The 23133-nt window shown below is 28.3% G+C and overlaps 1 protein-coding gene across 1 annotated transcript in view; it reads right to left on the bottom strand.

Annotated features, from left to right (window-relative positions):
- Positions 1–512: 512 nt before the first annotated feature.
- Positions 513–23133, bottom strand: part of LOC107448008 (uncharacterized) — a 37293-nt gene continuing 14672 nt past the window's right edge. The window contains exons 4-9 of the mRNA XM_016063103.3: positions 15339–15588; positions 12729–12979; positions 5456–5576; positions 4034–4315; positions 2544–3086; positions 513–1855 (exon numbers count right to left, since the gene is read on the bottom strand). Of these exons, the coding sequence (XP_015918589.1) occupies positions 1557–1855; positions 2544–3086; positions 4034–4315; positions 5456–5576; positions 12729–12979; positions 15339–15588 (1746 nt within the window). The 3' untranslated portion in view covers positions 513–1556. The remainder of the gene's footprint in view (positions 1856–2543; positions 3087–4033; positions 4316–5455; positions 5577–12728; positions 12980–15338; positions 15589–23133) is intronic.

Raw genomic sequence — 23133 nt, 5'->3', positions numbered from 1 at the left:
AAGTTTAAATCCACGTAAATATTTAGAATAATCTTAAAGTTTTCCCGTGTAGATGAAAAACTCAGCAATAAAAAAGGCAACCGTTATGGATTTTTACGGTGTATTTTAAAAACATACATAGCACCATTTTGATATAAAAGAATGATTAAATAGAAGAAAAAAAATCTCTTTCGTGATTACTTAGGTAGAGATTTATAATTTATTTTATGAAAGCAAATACTACCATAAAATGTAACCTTTTTTAGAGTCTTGGGTTTTTTCTGGTCTACTTCAAAAAATTTAGCGACAAAATATTTATTACTGTTTTGTAAGACCAAGAAAAGGTATTTGAAATTGTTGTTTTGTCATTGAAAGTTACATCACTAATATTGAATTAAATATTTTTTACCGACAATATTATTGGTGGCAAGCGTCATGGTCGAATTGATTTTCAGTTTAGTTTTTGAAGAGATCAACGTACTTTTATTGATCAAAAATTTTCTTTATGTAGGTAATTTTTTTATCTACAGAGCTTTTAGTGAAATATCCAAAATTGTGGATTATGGATTTTGCTGCCCGTGTAGTACTTAAGGTAATTAACATGTAAAATAATGTTAAGGTAATTAACATATAAGACATTCATATAAAATAATGTCTCTTTCATCATCACATACATTAAGTTCATAAAAAAATGCAAAAATTAAATTGAATAAATTATTGATATTAGACGTAGATTGTTAAAATTTTCCCCTCCCTCTTAAAGAATTGCTTTGTAAAATCAAAAATCGATCAGTTTTAATTTACCATTCTGTTTCAAATTTTGATAAATCCCAGTTGAGTGGTGCTTTCTAAATTAAGGAACATTAAAAAATATGCAACACCATGAAACTTACATTATGTTTAATACCATGTTTGGTGACTATCATAAATAAAATCTTATGAAACTTGATGAAACTTTAATTCCTATGAAACTTGAAAGGTTTATTTTCATAATCAGTACCATTATTTTAAGATTCAATAACTTTTAGTTACTGTTTTTCTCTTTACTTTATGTATCGTCAGCTCTCTATTTCAATACAAAATATCTCATAAAACCACCTAAAAGCATGATTTCGAGACTAGACTATTCCAAAAGAAAATTTGAAGGCAAATTGGCAAAATCCTAATCTGGCAACTTAAAAAAAATCGTTGATATAAAATTTATTGCGCATAAAATCTTTCGTAAACAACGATATATCCTTTCTTGAAGAATATGGTCAAAATTTTCGAGTAAACAGAACACTACCAGGAATTTAATGTCCATATTTTGTATTCGAGAAGTTTTGTGCAAATGAAAATTCATTCGTGAAAGATTTTGAACACAAATTGTAAAAACAATGCCGTTAGAACTTTCAAAACCACACTTTTTAAAACATGATTTTTTTTTCCTCAGTACATTACATCCGATCCGAGCACCAAATTTAAGTACTTCCACAATTACACCATGCGACAAATTATAGTGCTTACTATATAAAACACAAACGTGCAGAGCTCAAACGAAAATTCAACTAATAGCTTCAACCTTTCTGTCCGAAGCGTCAGTAAGGCACATGTTGGGCTGTAGTCCTGTGGGGAATAATAAGCTCTGATTCTGCAATATCCATGTCCATTGGCCTCTCACAGAGACTGGCAGAAATTTGCATCGGAAAAACGGAGGTGTAATTGTTGGGCACTATCTTGATATCTTGGTGCTGACTTTGATCAAGATAGTGGTCTTCTTTTGAGTTAGGCACAATCACATTTGTGGGATAAGTGAGATCATTGATACCATGCTGTTGAGTGTGACTAAAGAAAGAGGAAATCGCATTGGCTGTCTCCCAGTTTGTATTCAAATGACCTGCAAAAAATAAAATGTGTAAGTTCGCATAATGTTTATCATAATTTTTCTTGGTTTTAAATGCTTAGAATTAACTATTTCATATAAATAATTAAGCAATTGCGTTTCTATTGAAGCTACTATAAACGATACTAAAATGAAATTAGACAAACATCAGAAGTCAGTTTTTTCGATTTGTATTTTAAGAACAAGAATTACATGACGCAGAAACCCTCATGTGTCTAAGATTTTTACAGATCTAAAATATTTTGTTTTACATTATAAGTGTTATTTTTTTCGTGCAATGTATGGACCCAATATTCAAACTGTATAAACTAAAAAAAACTGTCTAAATTTTTCTCCTAATATATTTGGTTTAACAAAAATATTATCAGATAAATTTTTTCAGCATAGTGTTAGTTAACTTTTCAAGAATAAAACTTCAAATGCTTATTTCGGTCAGTATTATAAATCAGTATTTCTCTTTTCCTTATTTTTTAAATTTTGGGACAAAGGTAAAAAAAAAAAGAAGAAGAAAAACATTACGTGTTGCTAAAGAAATTTTTTCTAAATACACTTTCAGAAAAATACGCTTCCGAATTTAATTTTTCCATATTTTTCATAATTTTAATCTTTCTTAGATATTCTAAGCTATCGATTAAATAATTCAACTGAGTGAAGTAATTTCTCAGAATCATTCTAAACTTACCTTCTTTTTCTGAATCCCTGATTTCATCCGGCGGACTAGCAAAATTATCGCCATTTCCATAATCTTGCAATAACAGATTGTCAATGGCAGCGAAGAATCTCTGAGACACATCTGGGTCGTCTAAAGAGGTGACCACATAATCATCTTTCATCGCTTCACTTGCATGATTTGAATGGCTATAATTATCCTGATAAGTCTGTATGTGATGATCCTGTTCACTCTCTGACCACGTCCCTGGTTTTCTCAAGGGCTGGTCTAAGACTAGAATATCAGAAGGATGTATGACATCTTCTATTTCTGGAAATGTTGAGAACGCGTCTGTACTTCTGGGTGACGAATGGTGAATAGGCGTTAAGGGGCATTCGTCTGAAAAGCTGGTTGATAAGTCATCACTGGCAACGGAATGGTGAAGCAGGGGAGGTGGCGGTAGAAGCACGTGAGTGTCCATAGTGTGACTATTGTGTTTAGTTGTAGGATGACCTCGATAGGGATCACAAGAAGAGTAAAAACTTTGGTTAATTCTGTCCATTTCTGTATCATAACCTGTAATTGAGATATTAATAAAGTTAGAAACACAAAAGGCAATTTAATCAAAATCCATAGTGGATTCATAATAGTGGATGAATTTAATAAAGATGCTTAAAATGTACCATTTTCCACAACAGGTTATGTTTTTAATGCAAGCTTTTGAAATATACATAAACAGTATTTAAAAATAACCAAAAGTTTTCTTCCACAAAAAGTGTAAAAACAACTATATTGTATGTAATTATTAATTTTCTAAGTGATAACATAAGCAATTATTTTTCATATTTTAAACATGATATAAAATTAGTGTATAGATAATGGTTATTTTGATAAAGAGAATCTAAGACGTTAGGAAGCATTGTAAGCTGAACCGTAACCAAGTGCAAGATCTGCTAAGTGAGTGCTGCTTCTTACATGCCTGCATTAGTTGCTTTGCACTAGTGAAAATACGTTCAACTACTCGAAAATCCGATTAAATTCAAGACCTTATCTTCACCATCAGCTAATGAAATACAACAGTGTTATGTACAAAGTAACAATCGTGCTTTGGTTTTTGCAATTTTTATTTTTTAAACAGCTGTGTCAGTTTATTTTGACTAAAGATTGAACTATAAAAAAAGTGCAAGGCTTATTTTTTATTACAAGATACTCGAATTTTACTTTTTCTTAATAAGTACTTCAAATGCCCAGAATATCGGATCTTTTCAACTACACCGAAAGGAGTCAGCTTAAAATCATTAAAACTACAACAAATCATTAAATAATAGTCAAAATAATGATATTGTGATTTGCTTTGAACCGATTTTTTTTTCTTCATAACGAATGTTATAATAGATAATTTTTGAAAATTTATGTCTGTTCCTTATTAAGGAAATTCGTTTTCGCATATCTTGAATTATAAAAATTCGCTTAAGATAAACAAGCAAAAACTGAAGAAAAAAAAGTTCACACTTAAAACTTACCATCACCGAAGGAACTATAATAAGCTTGATCAAAATCAGATGCAACTTTAGCAGCGAGTCTGTAGGATGTCGAATGGCCGTAAGAGCAGGCCACGTCCTCTAGCACCTTGTCAATGGCTTGAAACACAGAGCATTCGGTTGGCATACTCTCTAAATTAGTTACCATCAAATCACTATAAGAAGATGGTTCGTCTTTGCTTACAGCTGCAAAAGAGCGACAGCCCACAGTGTAGTTTTTGGAACACAGACATTCGAAGGGAGGACAGGAACATTGGGTATCACCTGAAAAGGATTTATTTATCTTCAATTATATATGATTATTTCGGGAAAGCATGCGGGAAATGCTTTTGAATGGAATGCGTTAAACACACTTTTTAAAAACCAACCACCACGATTGTAAAAAAACTCACTGAATGGCGTTTTTTCTACGCAGGTTATAAAAAAAATTCAATTATAAGTTCCGTCAAAATGGCGTCACATGTCTAAACTTAAAAAAAAAAAAAAAATTCTGCTGCGTTAGATAAAACGAAATTCCTTTTTGAAGTTTTTAACGCCTGGTTTTTAAAAAAATCCTGTTAACAAAAATAATTGTGCTATTGTGCTTAACTATGACAAGCTATAAAATATTATACGTTTAATTTAGATTAGCTGAAAAATTTAATCGAAATATTAATTTGTTTTTGACAAAAAAATATATTAACCCTAAGTGCCCGAAATTACTACTTTCTAGAATTACACATCATAAACATAAATTCGCAAAAGCATCCTAGGCTAACATTAGCTATTTTTTCGACATAAATTTGGCTTAAATTATAAAGTATTTTTTGCTCTTAAAGTTTCAGAATAGCACACGTATCGGACGTTGGATAAAATGTGTTTAGCTTTATTTTCATTTTAAGCTTGATTCAATAGTTGTTTTTCGTTGTGTCAAGGAGAACGTACAGGTTTTTTTTAAATTATTGATTATCATTTAATTTGCATTCATCAAGTATTTAAGTAAATACTGTTTAAGAACGCGTTTTTTTTATAAAATTTTACATTATTTAAGAATTTGATTTTAAAGTTCAGATTTCGCGTTCTAAAAATTGAAACAGAAAGGTTTTAGTCATTTTTATATTTTATAATTTTTCTGTTAACTTGGGAACATTAATGTACGAAATGTCATTAAAAATTGCAGATTATACATTATTCGGTAAATACAATCATCGGTCACCTTCAAGGTGATAACCAGTTAACTTTTAGTGTAGATGGAATAGGTGATCAGACTTCAGAAACATTTACCAAAAATCAAATATCGAATAGATATATATTTCTTATAGTCCTCATTAAAATAAATCATGAATTAAGATAGTTTTAGAACTAAACCCTTTACTTAGAAAAAAAAGAAAGTAAGAATTTGTAAGTACAAGATTGCCTACGTACCATTCTTCTTAGAAATTTGAAGTTGATGATCAAGTCTAGCTAGTTTGTTACTTTCATAAGAAGAACTATTTCGCCTCCAAGCTGGATGCATATCTGGTCTTTTATTCTCTTTCATTGGTATCTAGAAAAAAAATATTAACTATTTAACTTTTGCAGTTTACTAGGAAAAACTGATCCGTATTTATGGTGAAATAATTCTTGCAAGATCTCGTTTTATTATCATTTTTAAAGTGTTTCAAGTACAGTTTTAATTTTGAAGAATTGTTCTATTTTAAAATTTATTAAAGTATTTGTTATTATTATCATCATTATTATTATTATTATCAATCGAGTATTAGATCTCATCAAGATTTTTTTTTATTTAAAAAGATTGTAAATTTTGCATTTAGAAATTTTAGTTGTTTCATAAATTAACGGTAGGTTAATTTATTCATCGATTTTTTTTTTCATCGATGATTTTATCTAAACATTTTAATACAAGCTGAATTGTCATCTGTGGAAATTCTCTGAGATGATTGGCACATAAATTGCTCACATGGTTGCTTTTATTAAAGCACGCAACATTTATCTAAAGTGCTCACACAAAATTCATATTCTTTTAGCTAAGAAAGACGCATAAATAAATGCATTTTGAAAAATGAAAGAATTTTATTGCTTAAAAGATTCCATGTAAGTATTTGTAATTATTTTTTAGCCTTTTTTAATACATTTAAGAACTATAAATCTTAAAAAAGTCAAAAAAAGAAAATATTTTAATCATTTTTATGCTCACTTCTAAATCAAATCGATTATTCTATGAACTCATGAAAGGGTCGTTTGCGAATTTCACTGATAACTATTATTATATAAATGGACTAAAGTGTATCTTTAGAGACTAAAGCCAATTTTACAAGATCCTGTGACTTAGCATTAAATGTGTTTCTGATGATCATGTTGAGTTCAGGTTTCGTCACGCCAGTTTAAAAGACTTGGTGGCGAAAATGGGCGGCGTTTCCATCAATTCTTTGTGTGATAAAATCATTTTTGATACTGATTTGGAAAATATTTATTCTGTATTGTTCCAAGCACGACTGAGAAACTATATCATTTGGTGATCGTGAGAAGGAACAGAATAATTTTTTATAGTGGTTATTTGTTATATCTTAAATGATCTTTTGTTCTTAAGACCTGTATTTAGTTTGTTACCGAATTTCTCAACAGTGGTAAGTAAAAGTTAAATCTAATATTTAAATGTGTCATCCGTACTATTGGAAAAATTTAATTTTATGGATATTTTTCTTACATATAATATAGAAATATTAAACTTTAAATTTTAATTAATAAATAAAACACTTTTACATTGTGTATAGTCTTCACAGGTACAATAATACTTAATTTTTTTCTGCCTTTCATATCTTTGCATTATGACTGTAAACATTTTAAAAATATTATCAAAAAAAGTAAATTGAAACTCAAATAGTTTAACTTATACATAATATGGCTGAAACTCATATGGTTAATTATAATGTTTTACTAACTTTGAGTTGATGTTTCCCAAAAACCTCTTTTACATTCTCAACCCTTTTTAAATCAAACTGAATAAGAACTTAATAGCGTTTATACAACTAATGTAGTTTTCAATGCACATGGACTTTTCTTATTGCTTATGTACGATATTTTTTGATTGATTGAATGTTGAACTTAGAATTTAAGTTAATCCTTTAAATAATACGATTTTAAACATTGAAAAGAAAATGTGTAATTGAAGCTGCATTAGTTATGTAAAGTAAAAATTCAAAAAAAAAATTAATAGAAAAGGAGCGATAGTTTCAAATAACTTTTGATCTAAGCATTAGATTTTTACGTACTGAGACTCAATCTTAAATGGTTTTAGTGAATAACTTTAAATATGCCAATTAATTAGTGCAGACATTATTCTAAGTTACGAAATCAAACTCAGAAACGTTCTCTCTCGAAATAAACAGGCATTTTTTTGATGGAATCAAATTATTGACCGTCTAAATATAGAAGAAACTCAAATTGATAATCAATTGATAGTTAACGCAAATCCTTTTTTCCACCAGTTTTAAAAAGCTAACAATATACAAAATAATTTATACTTCAAAAGAGTTCAGTTATGAAGGATGAAGAAACAACAGTTCAATCAAATTGGATCTTTTTAACACTTCTTTTTCTTTATTTTAATAAAAACTAAAAACTCTAACATACACCTTTTAGCGATAAAATAAATTATTTTACGTCCGATAAAAGAACTTAAATATTGTAGGATAAAACAAGTAAGTTTGCTTTATTCAATACGCTTCGTTCGTTAATACAATTTCTTGCTTTGAAACAGCTAAAATTTTTATATTGAATAGAACATTTCTTAATTAATGTGAAGTTAGTTCTTTTAGTGTTTCTATGTTTTGACAAAAACTTGTTTCATGACATCCCGTATGCAATTTTCTTCGAAGAAACGCATTATACTTCCGTCAAAAAAATAAAGTAGCATTTCGAAAAGTAATTCTCTTGTAAAAATTCATTTGTAATTTTTATAGTATCATTCTCTTTGAAATTCAAAAGGGGAAAAACTAATCTTTTGAATCCTTTGTATGAATTTCAGAGTCCCAAACAAACAATTTATAATTCCTATTTCATAAAAGAAAACGATTTTATTTATTTAAGAATTGGATTTAAACGAAATAACCATTCGCATGCGCTGTATTTCTGCCCAATTTTTCCGCTCTTTTTTATGAGAAAGAATCTTAAGAAAAATTGTTTGAAAAAAAAGAAGCATTTGGAACTTAAAAGAAGAGATATGCTTGAACGAAATAGCAGCTTCAAAACTTTCGGGAGAACGTTGTGGACTGGAAATTTCCCTGTTTTCACCGGATTGCGGTAGAATATCGCTAAATTCAATCACAGAAAGATGCAGCGGAGAGTGAAAACGGTTTGTTTGTCAAGGTTCCAGCTGTTATCTTTCCCACTCGCTCGACGATCTTGCATCACTGGCGAAACGGTGCGCCCTCTTTCGACTGAGTAACGAAGCGAAATGGTTAGTTTTCTCATTACATTTGTTCTGTCTATTTTTCGCATGTTACGTTTGTGCGGAAGGAATTCGAAATATTTACGTTAGCTGATTTCCGACAAGACTACCTGTTTCTTCATTTATTCTTTCTAAACGTGCCAATGAATTGATTTCTAAAAATCTTTCAATATTCCCTCCCATTTATCTATAAAAAATATTATTTACTAGAAATTTTTCCGGCAACACTTATCGATTTAAAAGCAAAATTGTTCAGCAATATATTTGCATAACGTTTAAAGACATTTCCAAAGACATTTAAAGACATTCATACCCCCTATTAGGCCAGTAAGAGCCAATTCAATTTTGGTGTTAAATTCCCCCCCCCCTCAAATATTATCCTATGTAATTCATAAACAACAATGCTTTAAATAAAGTAATTATTTCATCAAGATTATTTAAAAATATTTGGATATATATGCTGTTCTAAGCATAATAACGGGATTTAAGTACATGATTTTATATTAAAATATATGCACTAGAAATTTATTTTACTAAAACCAAAAATAAATTGAAATAATAATAATAATAATTAACTTTGTCACCTATAGTTGTTTTTTACAAAACTACTCATATTACCGAAACATACTTATTGAAGCTTCTGTTACAAACCACTTTGAAAAATTTTAATAAGCATAAACTTTTAGAAAAAAAGAAAGCAAATAACTGCTCTAAATGTAAAATATCACTTTAAATAACATGTTATCAAATGAACCGAAATCATAGAATTAGAGGTTTCGTTTCTAGTTTTAGATAATCGTGCTAGAAATACGAGTGACTAAAAACGTAGCATATTTAACAAATAAAAAACCCTCCCAGAATTTTTGTTCTTAAAACCGGAAGCTTGTACATTTTCATTTTTTCCTTCCTTACAATTGCTTGTTATAACATGTTTTTTTCTCTCTTTAAGCATTCTATACCTCTCAGCTATGAAACCATATTAAAAAAAAGAACAAAACTATGTAATAAACATCTACATAATTATCATAAAAGCTTCTCCCAATTCAGCTAAATGTTTTAGGTGCAACAAAAACAAAGATAAGAAGAAAAAAATTCCCCCAAGGTGAATTAGTAAAATACCAATTTTTCGAGATCACTTAAAACGTTCCACCCAAGTTTCTTCAAAACTCATGAATAATAACAGTCAGCGCCATTTTCATTTTTTTTTAACAATGCACATTGAAGATATGTGTCTTTCTTTAAGCCTGGAGGAATATCGTCTATATTCGGCAATTGTTAACAAGGACAATTATTGCCAAAGTGGCTCCATTTAGGTGCTTTTCCGCCAAATGATCGACCTACGGTACAGGTAATAAGTGTTCTATCGTTAACTTGCTCTATTGCGGTATGGTGCTTCGGGTGTAGGTCCCTTATTAAAGGTGTCAAAGGGCAGCCATTCCTTCGTTCAAAACATCGCTCTTTTTTTTTCTCTCTACTGAAAGCATGCATAATTTATTTATTTCGATTTCAAGTTGGAGACGACGGAATGAACAATAATACACAGTAAGTGCTGCATCATCACCAGTTAAGAGAACTATGAAGTAATTGCTGTATTTGTCACTTTTAGGTGAATGAGTTCGCGTTATAAAACACCGAAAATTGAAATAAATTTTTTAGAAAAATTGCATTTTTATCTATATTTCAGTTTTTTTATTTAAGTTACCGGTATTCGCTAAAACATTAAAAAGGGAAGGAAGCGGTATCTTTTATTAAATCAAAAGTAAAAGATAAATTACTTTGAAAAACACTCATCTTTTTGTTTTCATTTAAACTTCTGTCTTTTAAACTTCTAATGTGCAACAATTACAAAAATTAATTCTGGTCTGTTATTATTTTTGAAAGCGTCTAAATTTGTTTAATTAAACACTTTTTCTTTCCTTTAAAATTTGATTAAATAATGCGATAAATATTTTACGTATTTTTACGATTATTTCTTTCAAAAAAATGCTGTTATATCAATCTATTAATCGGAATCACAAGAAATTTAAGCAAAGGTATTCCCATAAATGAATTGCATTATATAAATGCACTGCATGAGTATTAACAATTCTTTCTTAAGAGAAAGACTACAAGGATACAAAAATTGACGGAAATAATTACTAAAGAGATTGCCTGAAATTCTTTATTTACATGGATAAGCTATTTATTGATAGTGGTTAGTTAGATCTGTATCCAGTTTTTAGCTTGCGAAAATATTTCAAGAGTATTTCGAAAACTTTCTTTAAGTTTGTTCTTCTACATCATCAAGCCATTATTCTTATATCATTAATCCATTGTTACATCATTAAGTCATTTCTATATTTCAACTTATCAAACTTAAAATTATTTCGTGAAATAAACATGAACAGTCATATGCACCTTAGCTTTTTAGGAATCGAGGATATACGAATCTTTGAAGCAGGATTCAAAATAGCAAAGACACAAATGTAATTCTTTAACATTAAATAACGTGTCCCGTTTCTTCAGAAATAGTTTCCAAAGTATATTAAAAAAAGTCTAAGAAGTTTCTACGAGAAAATTATGTTTTAATTTTCTAGATAATTGTTCAAGCCATTTAAGAACTTTCGGTTTCTCAAACTTCAAATTTTCTAAATCAAACTAAAAAAACTGAAAATTTCCTAAATCAACTGCATCAAACTAATCCCGTTTTAAGAAGCTAAACGCACAGAGCTCTCTAATTTAAACACTATATTTTAAACATACACATATCCTTTACTCTCCAATATTAACTTTCACGATTTGAAGATAGGAGTTAATATCTTTTTTCTTATCTAAGTCATCATAATGACAAGTTCACAACACGCAAAACTGATAAACAACAAAATGATAAACTGTCTACAAATTTAAAATTATAGCCAGTTGAGTACAGCACATAGAATACAGTGCATGTTCAACAAATGATCATATTCTTTTCTTTTCCTTTTAAGTTTGTAGACTGCTGAAACATTATGAACTTACAATGGTTCTACAATTCGCTTTGCGTGTAAAAGCCATTTGATCCGGGATGTTGTGTCTACAAATTTATGGGGTATTTTTTCAACGGATCCTATTTTAGGTTAGAATTAATGTTTAATCAAATAGAATTTTTTTTTTAAGAAAACTTGAAATAATGATGACTTGATTCTCTGTAAAATAGTTCCTAATTAATTAACCTTATGAAACTTAGTATATTTTTGTGCTTGTTAATATATAGTTTTAAAATATAAGCTATTTTTGAAGCTCCTTATGAAACTTAATTTTAAAAAATTGTGACTAATGCAATTTTGATTGCTGAGGACTAGATTTTATAAAATTGCTGGTTGTAGATGTCGTAACTTAGTCAACTGCACAGAATTTCAAGCTCTATAATGCATAATTTGCTTCGCCATCAGATTTTAGGCATTGCAATATTAGAAATACGATATTTAATTTAACTCTAAACATTTATCTAATTAATCATCTTAAGAAATTTAATATAATTTCTGCATGTTAATATATAAATGCTGCAGATGTCGTAACTCTGCAGATTGCAGAAGACCGATAAATGATCAATTTATGCGTATTTCGCTTTAAAACAATTTGGTCCGAAATGCTGAGTCAATTAGTTTTTTTATCCTGTTATCACAATTTTGGTTAAGATTAAGTTTCAGCTAATAATAGTTTCGCGCTACAATTCTAAAAATAATGATAACTAGATTTACCATAAAAATTTATCTGTAGACGCTTAATAAAGTTTCTGCACATCAAGATACAGAATTTCTTAGAACCAATTAAATTTGAATTATGAAAACATTCGACTTCACTATAGCTAATTAATTTTGAGCGTAGCATATGGAACACTATACTTGAGTTCCAGGCACATTGTTGTAGAATGATTAGTGATTATCCATAAGTATACTTACTTGATGTTATGACATCTTATAATTTTTTAAAATTTATAAACAAATAAATAAAAATCACGTTTTAAAAGCCATCCCCTCATCTTTATTCTCATTTTATGAGAGTAAATAACTGAACCCGTGATTTGAAAATGCTCCTAAAATAAATTAGGGAAAAATAAATAAGGAACGCCAAATGAATAAGGGAGAAAAACTAAATTTGAAATAATTTGCAACTTGTCCATAAAAAGCTCATTTTAAATTGACCATGTTTGCAGTAACTTATAGTAGTCGTATAAATAATGAATGAGAAATTTACCGAATAATTAATAGTTCGCTTCAAAATACTCACATGTAATTCTAAACTAATAGCATCTTGAATATTTTTTGTCCTCCTATGCATTTGGAGGGGTGAATGTAAGGTGCGGCGAGCCTCTGCCGTGGCCTTAGGCTCTGGTTTAGGATGATCGTGGCTGCCTTTGGCTTGGAAAAAGATCGCATGTTCCGTATGTCGCCAAAAGTGAGTAACCGGGTAACCACAGTGTCCTCTGCATGCAAGAACTTCTAATCTGCCGGAGCATTTACGATTCGGACAAGGTTTTCCTGTAAAATATTTATTTATTAATAGTTTATATTAGATCTTAATTATTTTTAAATTCTTAATTAATTTATTATAAATTGTGAAAGAATCTCTTTACTATATATCAAAAGTTAAAAATAATCCATTTAAAAATTTTTCGTTGTTAAAGAACTTCTTTTTATTATTATATTACTATTATTTTAATTATTATATTTTTATTATAAAATTATTATATTGTGAATAGTAATTTGTAGCTAAATAAAATCATACCTTGCTATTTCTTTATAGTAAAGAAACTAGCTCAGATTGAAATTTTTTTTAGCGTTTTAAGAATTGTATAACAAGGCATTAACTTTGATAAGGAACAATAAATAATCAATATCTATTGCATTTCTTTTAAAAAAAAATTTTTCAAAAAAGAAAAGAAGAGAGAGAGAGAGAAAGTGATGGCAAAGTAATTGCGTTAAGAGCTTAGAAAATTTACCGTCCTGTCTGGTATTGACATTTCTGGTAATAAAATTTAATTTCGGCTTATAAAACTAAAATATACGGTATTTAAACCATTTATTTTAAAAAATTTTTCATTCATATGGTAATGATTTATAGGAAATTCTGGTTTTCCAAATTATAATTGTTAATAACCACACATTTAAGTAAAAAATAAAAAACTGAAAAATAAAATAAATTTAACCGAATAAATGTTTTTTACGCCTTGTTATAAGTTATAGTGATAAAATTACCAAATTTTACCTCATTTATCACATATTATAAAAGTTCATTTTACCAAAATTATTACTAAAGCGCTTAGGAAAAAGTTACTGAGTTTTTTAGGGTTGCCATAGTGCCAGGAACACGGTAAATTTTACCATATTCTAGTAATTTTAACCGCACTTTTTTCTCTGTGGGGAACAAAATATTCAACCACGAGAAAATTGGTAATCCGCACGAATGCAGATTTTCGAAAAATACTGAACTGTTTTCTAAAACGTAACAATTTTCTTAAATTTTCTTTATTTAGTTCGTACGCATTTTAACATAAAGATATTTTGTAATTTTTAATATTTTAATTTTGAATTGCATTCAAATCTGGTTTTAAAAAATTATTCTAACTTAATTTGTTCAAAAACACAGCCAGCAATTTTCAAAAAGGAAAAAAAAAATATTATTCAAGATTTGACTACTTGTTATGATGCGCATTTTGACACTTTTTGTTAATTACTTATTTAAGCGTAAACACAATTTTTGACAAGACAAAACTATTTGAATTTTAATTTTAAACTCCAAAATTAAGTTTCCCATGAAAAATGAGTAATGTCTAAGTATTTTTAAGGAGTAGAGATTTCAAATATAAGCAAATACTTTAATGAACACTTTTTTTATTAATTTCTCAGCAAAACAGAATCAAAATTGACGCCAAAATTTTCTAAGAAGAAAAGTAACAAATATTTAGGTTTAACAAGGAATGATCGACAAGTTTTATTTGGCTGAATCTACTATGTATTCTTTTCACTGATTTTTACGTGCTAAAATTGATTTTAACTATTAAAAGTTTCTATTATACGTAAAAATAATTTTTAATCATAATGTTTGTTGTGAAACAATTTACTTTTGAAAATTATGGTAATAATACACTGCAAATATTTCAGGATCAAATTACGGTATAAAGCACTGACACTGTGGGTAAATCAGCCATAAAATACATTTTTACCGTAAAATATTACACTTTTATTTTTACAGTAATATTTATTTAATTAGAGTGATTCAGTGATTTTGCGGTAATTATTATTGCAAAAATCACGGTATATCAGATTTTTTGTTCCTTAATATGTTCTGCTAAAAATACGGTTTTATGGTAAAAAGTACTGACACCCTGAATATTTGTACTTCTTACCGTGTACATTTTGTACATTTAAGGGTGTTATTTTTTTACAGTGTACTTGGTGCTTATATCAATTTATGCTATTATATGTCAGATAAATTTTTCGATAAAATGTTAGTTTTCTGGTCATAAAATTTATTTTAATTTTGAAAATAAATTAACTAATTTCACAAATTAATTAAATAATTAAATTCTGAAAACAAATTAAAGTGAAACTTATATTTTTATACTTAAAGAGCTGAATCAACTAATTACTATAAACGAAAAATAAAAAAAATGGAAGCACGAATCATAGCTTGAGGGAAACTTTTTTAAATGTAGCAGACTCCGCTATATTTCTCTTTGGAAATTCCAATCTGACCAATTTCAGAGCTGATTGTCATAACAAATTTAGATGCAGGGACTCTAGTTAAGACTATGTTGAATTATAATAGTTTATTTAAATATTTGCTTTATTTATATGAATAGAAAAATTTGATTTTAAAGAGAAAAAAATATTTTACCTTGTTGCTTTTTCCGTGCTTTATCACATATAGCTGGTCTCAAATGTACTTTTTCGCCGGAATCAAGAGTACATCGTGCACTGCACACCAGCACACCGAGACATGACTTTTTTAAAATGTGTACATTATGGTTGTTGGTATTGCGCATGGCCCACCCAGAACCGTGCCTTCTCGCTTCCTCACAATCAGGCCTATATACATATCGGCAATGACCATCAGACCATTCTTGAAAAGAATCATAACTTGTCACCTGAAAATAATTCATAAACTTTACTTTAAAATAAAATTAATTTTAAGCAACTTCAAATGGCTTTTCAAACCAAATCTTAATTAGATTTGGAGCGTGTTGAGTAATAAGAAAGTGGAAATTTACTGCAACGCTTTGACGAAACCAAGGAGAACCATAAGCAAGTAATTGAATCCTTCTTAAATATGATAAATAAAACGAAAGCATGATTCGGAGTTTCAAATGGAAACTTGATTCAAATTTGCACGTTTTTAAATTTGAAGCGAATTCTCACCGTTGTTTGATACCGAGGAAAATTTTCATGGCGTTTCTCTCCATATAACCATAACTGCTATTGGCTTTACTTATCTATCATGAAAGCGAGATTTTCTTAGATTCTCTTATTAATAGACTTTAAAAGTCAAAGAGTTCATTTATACGCTAGTCTCTTCCAAAGTATGTGACCATCAAATCTGCATGATCAAAAACTTCTACCTTACTAATTAATAAAAAAAAACTTTCTATTAAAAAAGCTACAAAAATATATCTACCATTTCAATATTAATGTCAAATAAGTAATTATCTTTTCTAATTAGTATCGATAATAGTATCCGTTTCAGTGCTATTTTTTTACGTTATATTACTACTACGTTATATTTTTTTACGTTATACTATACTTGCTTTTCCGCTATGAAAATGTTTATCTTTTCCACTCATAAAAATATGTCTTTCAATACTATTTTTACGTTATTACTAGTTCCTAGAGTGAGAAAAAAAAGCATGGTCAAAACTAGTATAATATGGTCGATTTACCGTGTTTCTGGCTCTTTGTGAAAACTAAAAATCTGGGTAACAATCTTTTTCCGAAATGATTTGGTAATTGTTTTGCTAAAATTAACAATAAAATATGATTTTATGATACGTGATAAAATTTGGTGAATGTGATAAAGTTTAGTAATTTTATCATGACACCTTAGAGAACGGATTAAAAACCGTTTAATCGGCTCAATTTATTTTTTACTTTGTATTTTTTATTAAATGTATGGTAATAAGAACTATAATTTTGAAAACCAGAATTTCCAATAAATCGTTACAAATGGAAAAATTGCCAAATAAGTGGTCCAACTACCATATAATTTGGTTTTATCAACTCGAATTATTATTATTTTTTTTTTTACCAGAAATGTCATTACCAAACAGCACTGTAATTTTACCAGAATTTTTTTCTCCGTGAAAATAGTATACGTTTCAGTGCTTTTTTTTACATTTTACTACTAGTTAATGCTAGTCTTTCTGCTATAAAAATTGTTATCTTTTCTACGCATAAAAATATATCCTTTAACCACTAGCCTTTACGTTACAACTGATTGATGCTAGTTTTGTGATAAATTAATCGTTATATCAGATTTTCAACTGATAAATATGCAATCTTTTATTTTTGGCTACTACTAGTTAATATTAATTTTCTACTTTATAAATCGTTATCTTTTCTACTCATTAAAATATAGCCTTTGCGTTACGATAGATTAATGCTAGTTTCTGCGTTTTATTAATCGTTATATTCGCTTTTCTTCCCATAAATATACATTCTTTTACTTTATTCTACTGCTAGTTAATATTAATTTTCTGCTTTATAAATCGTTATCGTTTCTAATCGTAATAAAATATCACTATATAATACTACTGGTTTTTAAGTTATNAACCGTGCCTTCTCGCTTCCTCACAATCAGGCCTATATACATATCGGCAATGACCATCAGACCATTCTTGAAAAGAATCATAACTTGTCACCTGAAAAAAATTCATAAATTTTACTTTCATTAAAATAAAATTAATTTTAAGTAACTTCAATTTCCTTTTCAAACCAAATGTTAATTAGTTTTGGAACGTGTTGAGTAATAAAAAAAGTAAAAATTTACTACAACGCTTTGACGAAACTAAGGAAAAACATAGCAAGCTACTGAATCCTTCTTAAATCTGAGCGATCAAACGAAAGCATAATTCGGAGGTTTTAAATGGAAACTTGATTCAAATTAACACGTTTTTGAAGTTGAAGCGAATTCTCACCATTGTTTGATATCGCGGAAATTTTTTATTGCGTTTCTCTCCATATAGCCATAGCTGTGATTGGTTTTACTTATCTATCACAAAAGCTAGATTTTCTTATTGTCTTATTAATAAACTTTAATAGTCAAAAAGTTCATTTATACACTAGTCTCTTCCAAAGTATATGGCCCTCAAATTTACATGATCAAAAATTTCTACTTTACTAATTAATGAAAATAACTACCATTTCAATATTAATATTAAATAAGTAATTATCTTTTCTAATTAGTATCAATAATAGTATCCGTTTCAGGGCTATTTTTTTACGTTATACTACTACGTTATACTTCCTAGAGTGAGAAAAAAAAGTATGGTCAAAATTAGCATAATATGGTCGATATATCGTGTTTCTTTCTCGTTGTGAAAGCTAAAAATCTTCGTAATTTTTACCAAAGTGATTTGGTATGTTTTTTGCTAAAATTAGCAGTAAAATATGATTTTATAATGCATCATAAAATTTGGTGAATGTAATAAAGTTTAGTAATTTTATCATGACACCTTAGAGGACGGATTAAAAACCATTTATTCTGCTCAATTTATTTTTCACTTTGTATTTTTTATTAAATGTGTGGTAATAAGAACTATAATTTTAAAAACCAGAATTTCCATTAAACCGTTACAAATGGCGAAATTGCCAAATAAATGGTTCAACTACCATATCCTTGGTTTTATTAACTTGAATTTTTTTTTTTACCAAAAATGTCATTACCATACAGTACTGTAGCTTTACCAGAATTTTTTTTCTCTGTGAAAATAGTACCCGTTTTAGTGCTGTATTTTTTTTACGTTTTACTTCTAGTTAATGCTAGTCTTTCTGCTATAAGAATTTTTATCTTTTCTACTCATAAAAATATATTCTTTTACCACTAGCCTTTGCGTTACGACTGATTAATGCTAGTTTTTGTGCTATATTAATCGTTATATCAGATTTTTGACTCATAAATATGCATTCTTTTGTTCTTTGCTACTACTAGTTAATATTAATTTTCTACTTTATAAATCGCTATCTTTTCTACTCACAAAAATATTTCCTTTTACCACTAGCCTTTGCGTTACGACTGCTTAATGCTAGTGTTTGTGCTAAATTAATCGTTATATTCGCTTTTCTTCTCATAAATATACATTCTTTTACTTTATTTTACTGCTAATTAATATTAATTTTCTGCTTTATAAATCATTATCATTTCTAATCGTAATAAAATATCATTATATAATACTACTGGTTTTTAAGTTATTGCAAGTTAATGCTTATCTATATAAATCTTTAAATTTACCACTCATAAAGTATATCCTTTTACGACTAATTTTACGTTTGAATAAGCAAAAGTATGAACAAATAACATTAGTTTTCCAATTTTCTTTTCTGAAAAGAAAAAAAAAGAAAGAAAAAAAAAACTTTTTTTTTGAAGCATTATTACGGAGCATTTAAATGGTCACTTATAGGCAATTCTCTTATTTAAGTAGAGTAAAATTTAGGGAAGGAGCCTTCGAAAGAACCGATCATTATCTAATGACTTAACCATAAATAGTCCCAGCGGGTATTTGGCGCGCCTCAGCAGTTATTTTGTGGCGCAGGCAATGTAAGCCAATGGTGACGCCGGCCATCACTTTACTTCAGTTGAAAATGAAATAACACAGCGAAATTTCTGTTTAAGAAGGATTTCAAAGCAATCCATCTGTTACATAATGAGTTAATAAGTTTGCAAGTTTTCTCTAAGTACCTCAAGGAACAGAACCTTACTACAAAGAACGATCCCTCCAAGTGTTGGTAAACTTATCAATAATAATGTGCTTACTAAAGTACAGAGACTAACATGTTGTGACAAGAAGTGTTTAATAGTGACGTGTGAAGTAATAATATTGTCTATACCGCAAATATGTTTTAAGATGTTTTAATCAAATTCGTCAATAACTCATTCTTTTTTTCCTAACAATTTGACATATTTGTTGTATATAACATATATAATGTTATCAACATTTTTGTTAAAAGTATGTAATGACTACAGCGAGAAATAAAAGATCAAAATATCAAACTCAAATAAATATAGTAGTCAATCAAGCATTTAGTAACAAATCAATGCTTAGAAATATATTTAGCCCTTACTAAAAGTTATACACGAACTTTAAAACAAATTAATAAAAAAATGTAATATCTTTTAAGAATTATTATTAAAAATTCTGATGCCGAATGGATCAAATAAATTTTATTCATATTTTATTTATGCACTTAATTATTATTTAAGAAAAAGGGGAAATTTTTTAAAAATTTGAGAATTTAAATCCTAAAACTTTATTTTAAACGAAAAACCTAAACGAAAATTTAGCACTTTTCGCTTAGTTTAAATGATTAAAATTAATAAAATATAGTTTTCTAAGTTTCAATTCAAATGATTGTTTTCTAGGTTTCAATCTTTGCTCCTGAAGACGAAGAACCATATCATGCTCTTTGGAATACAAATTAATCTAAAGCAACTATATGTTAATTGCGCGAGTTCTGAAAAATAATCTCTATATAACTTTATATATTCTAACATTTGAAGACTTTTCAAATATTCATTATTGAGTAGAAATTAAATTAAATACTCCCAAAGCCTCCTAAAAACCTGAATCCATTTTGTTTCAGTAAATACTGTTTAGACTTTGCATTAAGTATTACATTAACTTTTGAGCAAAATGAATTACGGTCATTTACATATTATTCACACGTATTATGGGAAAGAGTTATAATTTTTTTTTAAATAAGCACAAAATTACTAATTACTAGCATAATTGGGTACTTGCAAACTCTAGAAAAAGAATACGTGATTGGGATCCACCATTTGATTTAAACCACGTGGCTCAGTCTAATCACGTGGTTGTGCTTGTTGGCCAACGTTACAGCTATGGACTTGATTTATTACCACATTAAATCAATTTTCGGTTTAGATTTAAATGAATATCTGTAAGCGACGCCACGTGTGTGTGTCGAACCTGATTGTCTCTGAATAGTGGAATAAACGAATGCCAAGATTTATCTACGGTGACGTCACTTTAAGGTATCCAATTGTTGAATCATTGCAAATTAATTTGATAAAATATATTTTCCTAATGATTAACACAAATTTTCTAAGCATTTTAAGCTTAAAAGAAAAAATAAAAGAAACTAAAAATAGCGTTTTTCGGAAATGTAATTATGAAGTGCGAGAAAGAACGCATTTGCTTTTTCGTGCAAGCGATTCGAGCAACATTATAAAATAATAGATCTCAAATATTACATTCTATTTAATTTTCAATTTTTGTCCTCAAAGAAAATAGTGAATAATTCGTTGAAACGATTCTAGTCTAAAATATAGTGGATCTCGAATATCGTTTTATAATTACCAATTTTATTTCTCGACGAAGAAGAAAATACGTTCCAAAGTATTCTTGCCTGTAAAATACTGGGTTTAGTACGACGTTTTCTCCTTTTCAGTTTTATTTTTGGAAGAAAATACCGAAGAATTCATCTAAGCAATTTAAATCAATAAAATGATAGTTTTAAAATATCATTGTTCTAACTTTAATATTTTCTTTTTAAAAAAATATCAGGCTTTTCAGGTATTAAATTATTTTAAAGCAACTGCTTATGCATGATTCAAAAACAAATCTTGACACATTTTATTCGCGATAACTTAAATTCTTTATAAACTTATTGCAATTACTTTATTAAAATACATTGAAAAACTGTAAATCATTAAAAATTGAAAACGTTTTGATATTAATAAATACAATTTGGAATATGCATTAGGTGTTAGATTAATACTTAAGCCAACAAAGTTCCAATAATTTACATATTATTCTCATATCGTCAGCAAAAGATTTCAGAAAATAACCTCCTTTGGTCATAAATGTTAAATGTTTTAATTACCTGTTACTCTGAAAAAGCAATAAATACTTTTCAAAATGTTAAGCAGCATCAAACATACCACTTAAATCAATAGCTTTATATCCCATTTCTTTCTCTTTTTATCTGAAAATCAAATGGGTGAAACGGAATCTATTACTACTGGTAAATTACGATTCAACTTTAGCCTCGCTAGAAATATGTTTCAAACATTAACTTTAAGTGGGGGAAACGCACCTAGGGGCAATAGCTGATTCTTCAAAATATGCCATCCAAATGGTTTCATTATGCGAGAATTGAAAACCAGAAGCCATAGACCAGAATCCTTAATTTGATTTCGCCTTTTTGCTAAAGAATATCTTTGCCATTTCTAAGAACTTGACAAATATCTGGGGAGATAGTTGTTGGAACTCGAAAATGTTAATGAATTCTTCCAGAGGAAATTCTCGGAAAGTCAATTTGCGTCATATACCAAAGAGTTTTGAATAAAAAGACATGCGTAAAATGATGTTTTGTGAGATATCAAGTTTGGAAAGATTTGATTCTAAACAACAACTTCTAAAAACTAGGTTTGGTTAGTTTTATTATTCTTTTACTTAATTAATGCGCCGAAAAACCTATCAAAACAATTTTGCAGAAACTTAATATTTGGTGAAAAATGTGAACATTAGAAAAAATTATGAAAGTTTCAGAAACACCTTGAGTGCAGAGCAACTGGCTAAAACTACTTTAAAAATTCGCGAACGATAAAATAGGAAAGGAGTTTTTATTATTTTTAGTACTTTCATTGTGAGAAATTTTGAACTAAGAAAAAAATATGGCCAAAACTATCAAAATATGATAATATTTACAGTGTTTCTGGATCTATGAGAACATCAAAAAGTTAGGCAACTTTTACCGAAGCGTTTTGGTAATGATTTTGGTAAAATTAACGACAAAATATGGTTTTGTAATGCGTGATTAAATTTGGTAAATGTGGGAACATTTGGTAGTTTTATCACGATATGTCATAAAAATTGTTCATTCAGTAAAAGTTATTTTTCAGTTTTGTATTTTTTTACTTAATGTGGGGTAATAAGAACTGTAACATTGAAAATTGGAATTTTTGGTAAACGGTAACCATATAAACAGAAAAAATAATGAATGAATAATAAAATTAATGCATATTTTGTTTTTAAATATCAGAATTATGTTGTTTTTTTTTATTAGAAATGTCATTACACTACAGTACGTTAGTTTTACCAGAATATATTTTCTGCGTGTGAAGTGAGTAAACACCATAATACCGTTCTACTTTGTTGTAAATATTAGTAAATAAATACGTTAGTAAATTTAACATTAGTAAATAACATTACATTAGTAACATTAGTAAATAAACGTTATGTTTAAATATTCACCCAAACAAACATAAACATTTACGGATAAACTTTTACGTAAAACTAGCCAAACATTTTAAGAAATGCAAAATTATTATTTTAGCCTTCATACTTATTTAAAAACTTTATAATGGAGAAGCAAATAAACAGTATTATTATTATATGTCATATCCTACACTTTAAAACATTCTGTATCAATTTATGGTGAAAAGTATTACTGCACTT

Source organism: Parasteatoda tepidariorum, chromosome 3 (assembly GCF_043381705.1).
Source record: "Parasteatoda tepidariorum isolate YZ-2023 chromosome 3, CAS_Ptep_4.0, whole genome shotgun sequence".
Lineage (NCBI taxonomy): Eukaryota > Metazoa > Arthropoda > Arachnida > Araneae > Theridiidae > Parasteatoda > Parasteatoda tepidariorum.
The sequence above is the reverse complement of the archived record's forward strand: the minus strand, read 5'-3'. Positions and strand labels throughout refer to the sequence as shown.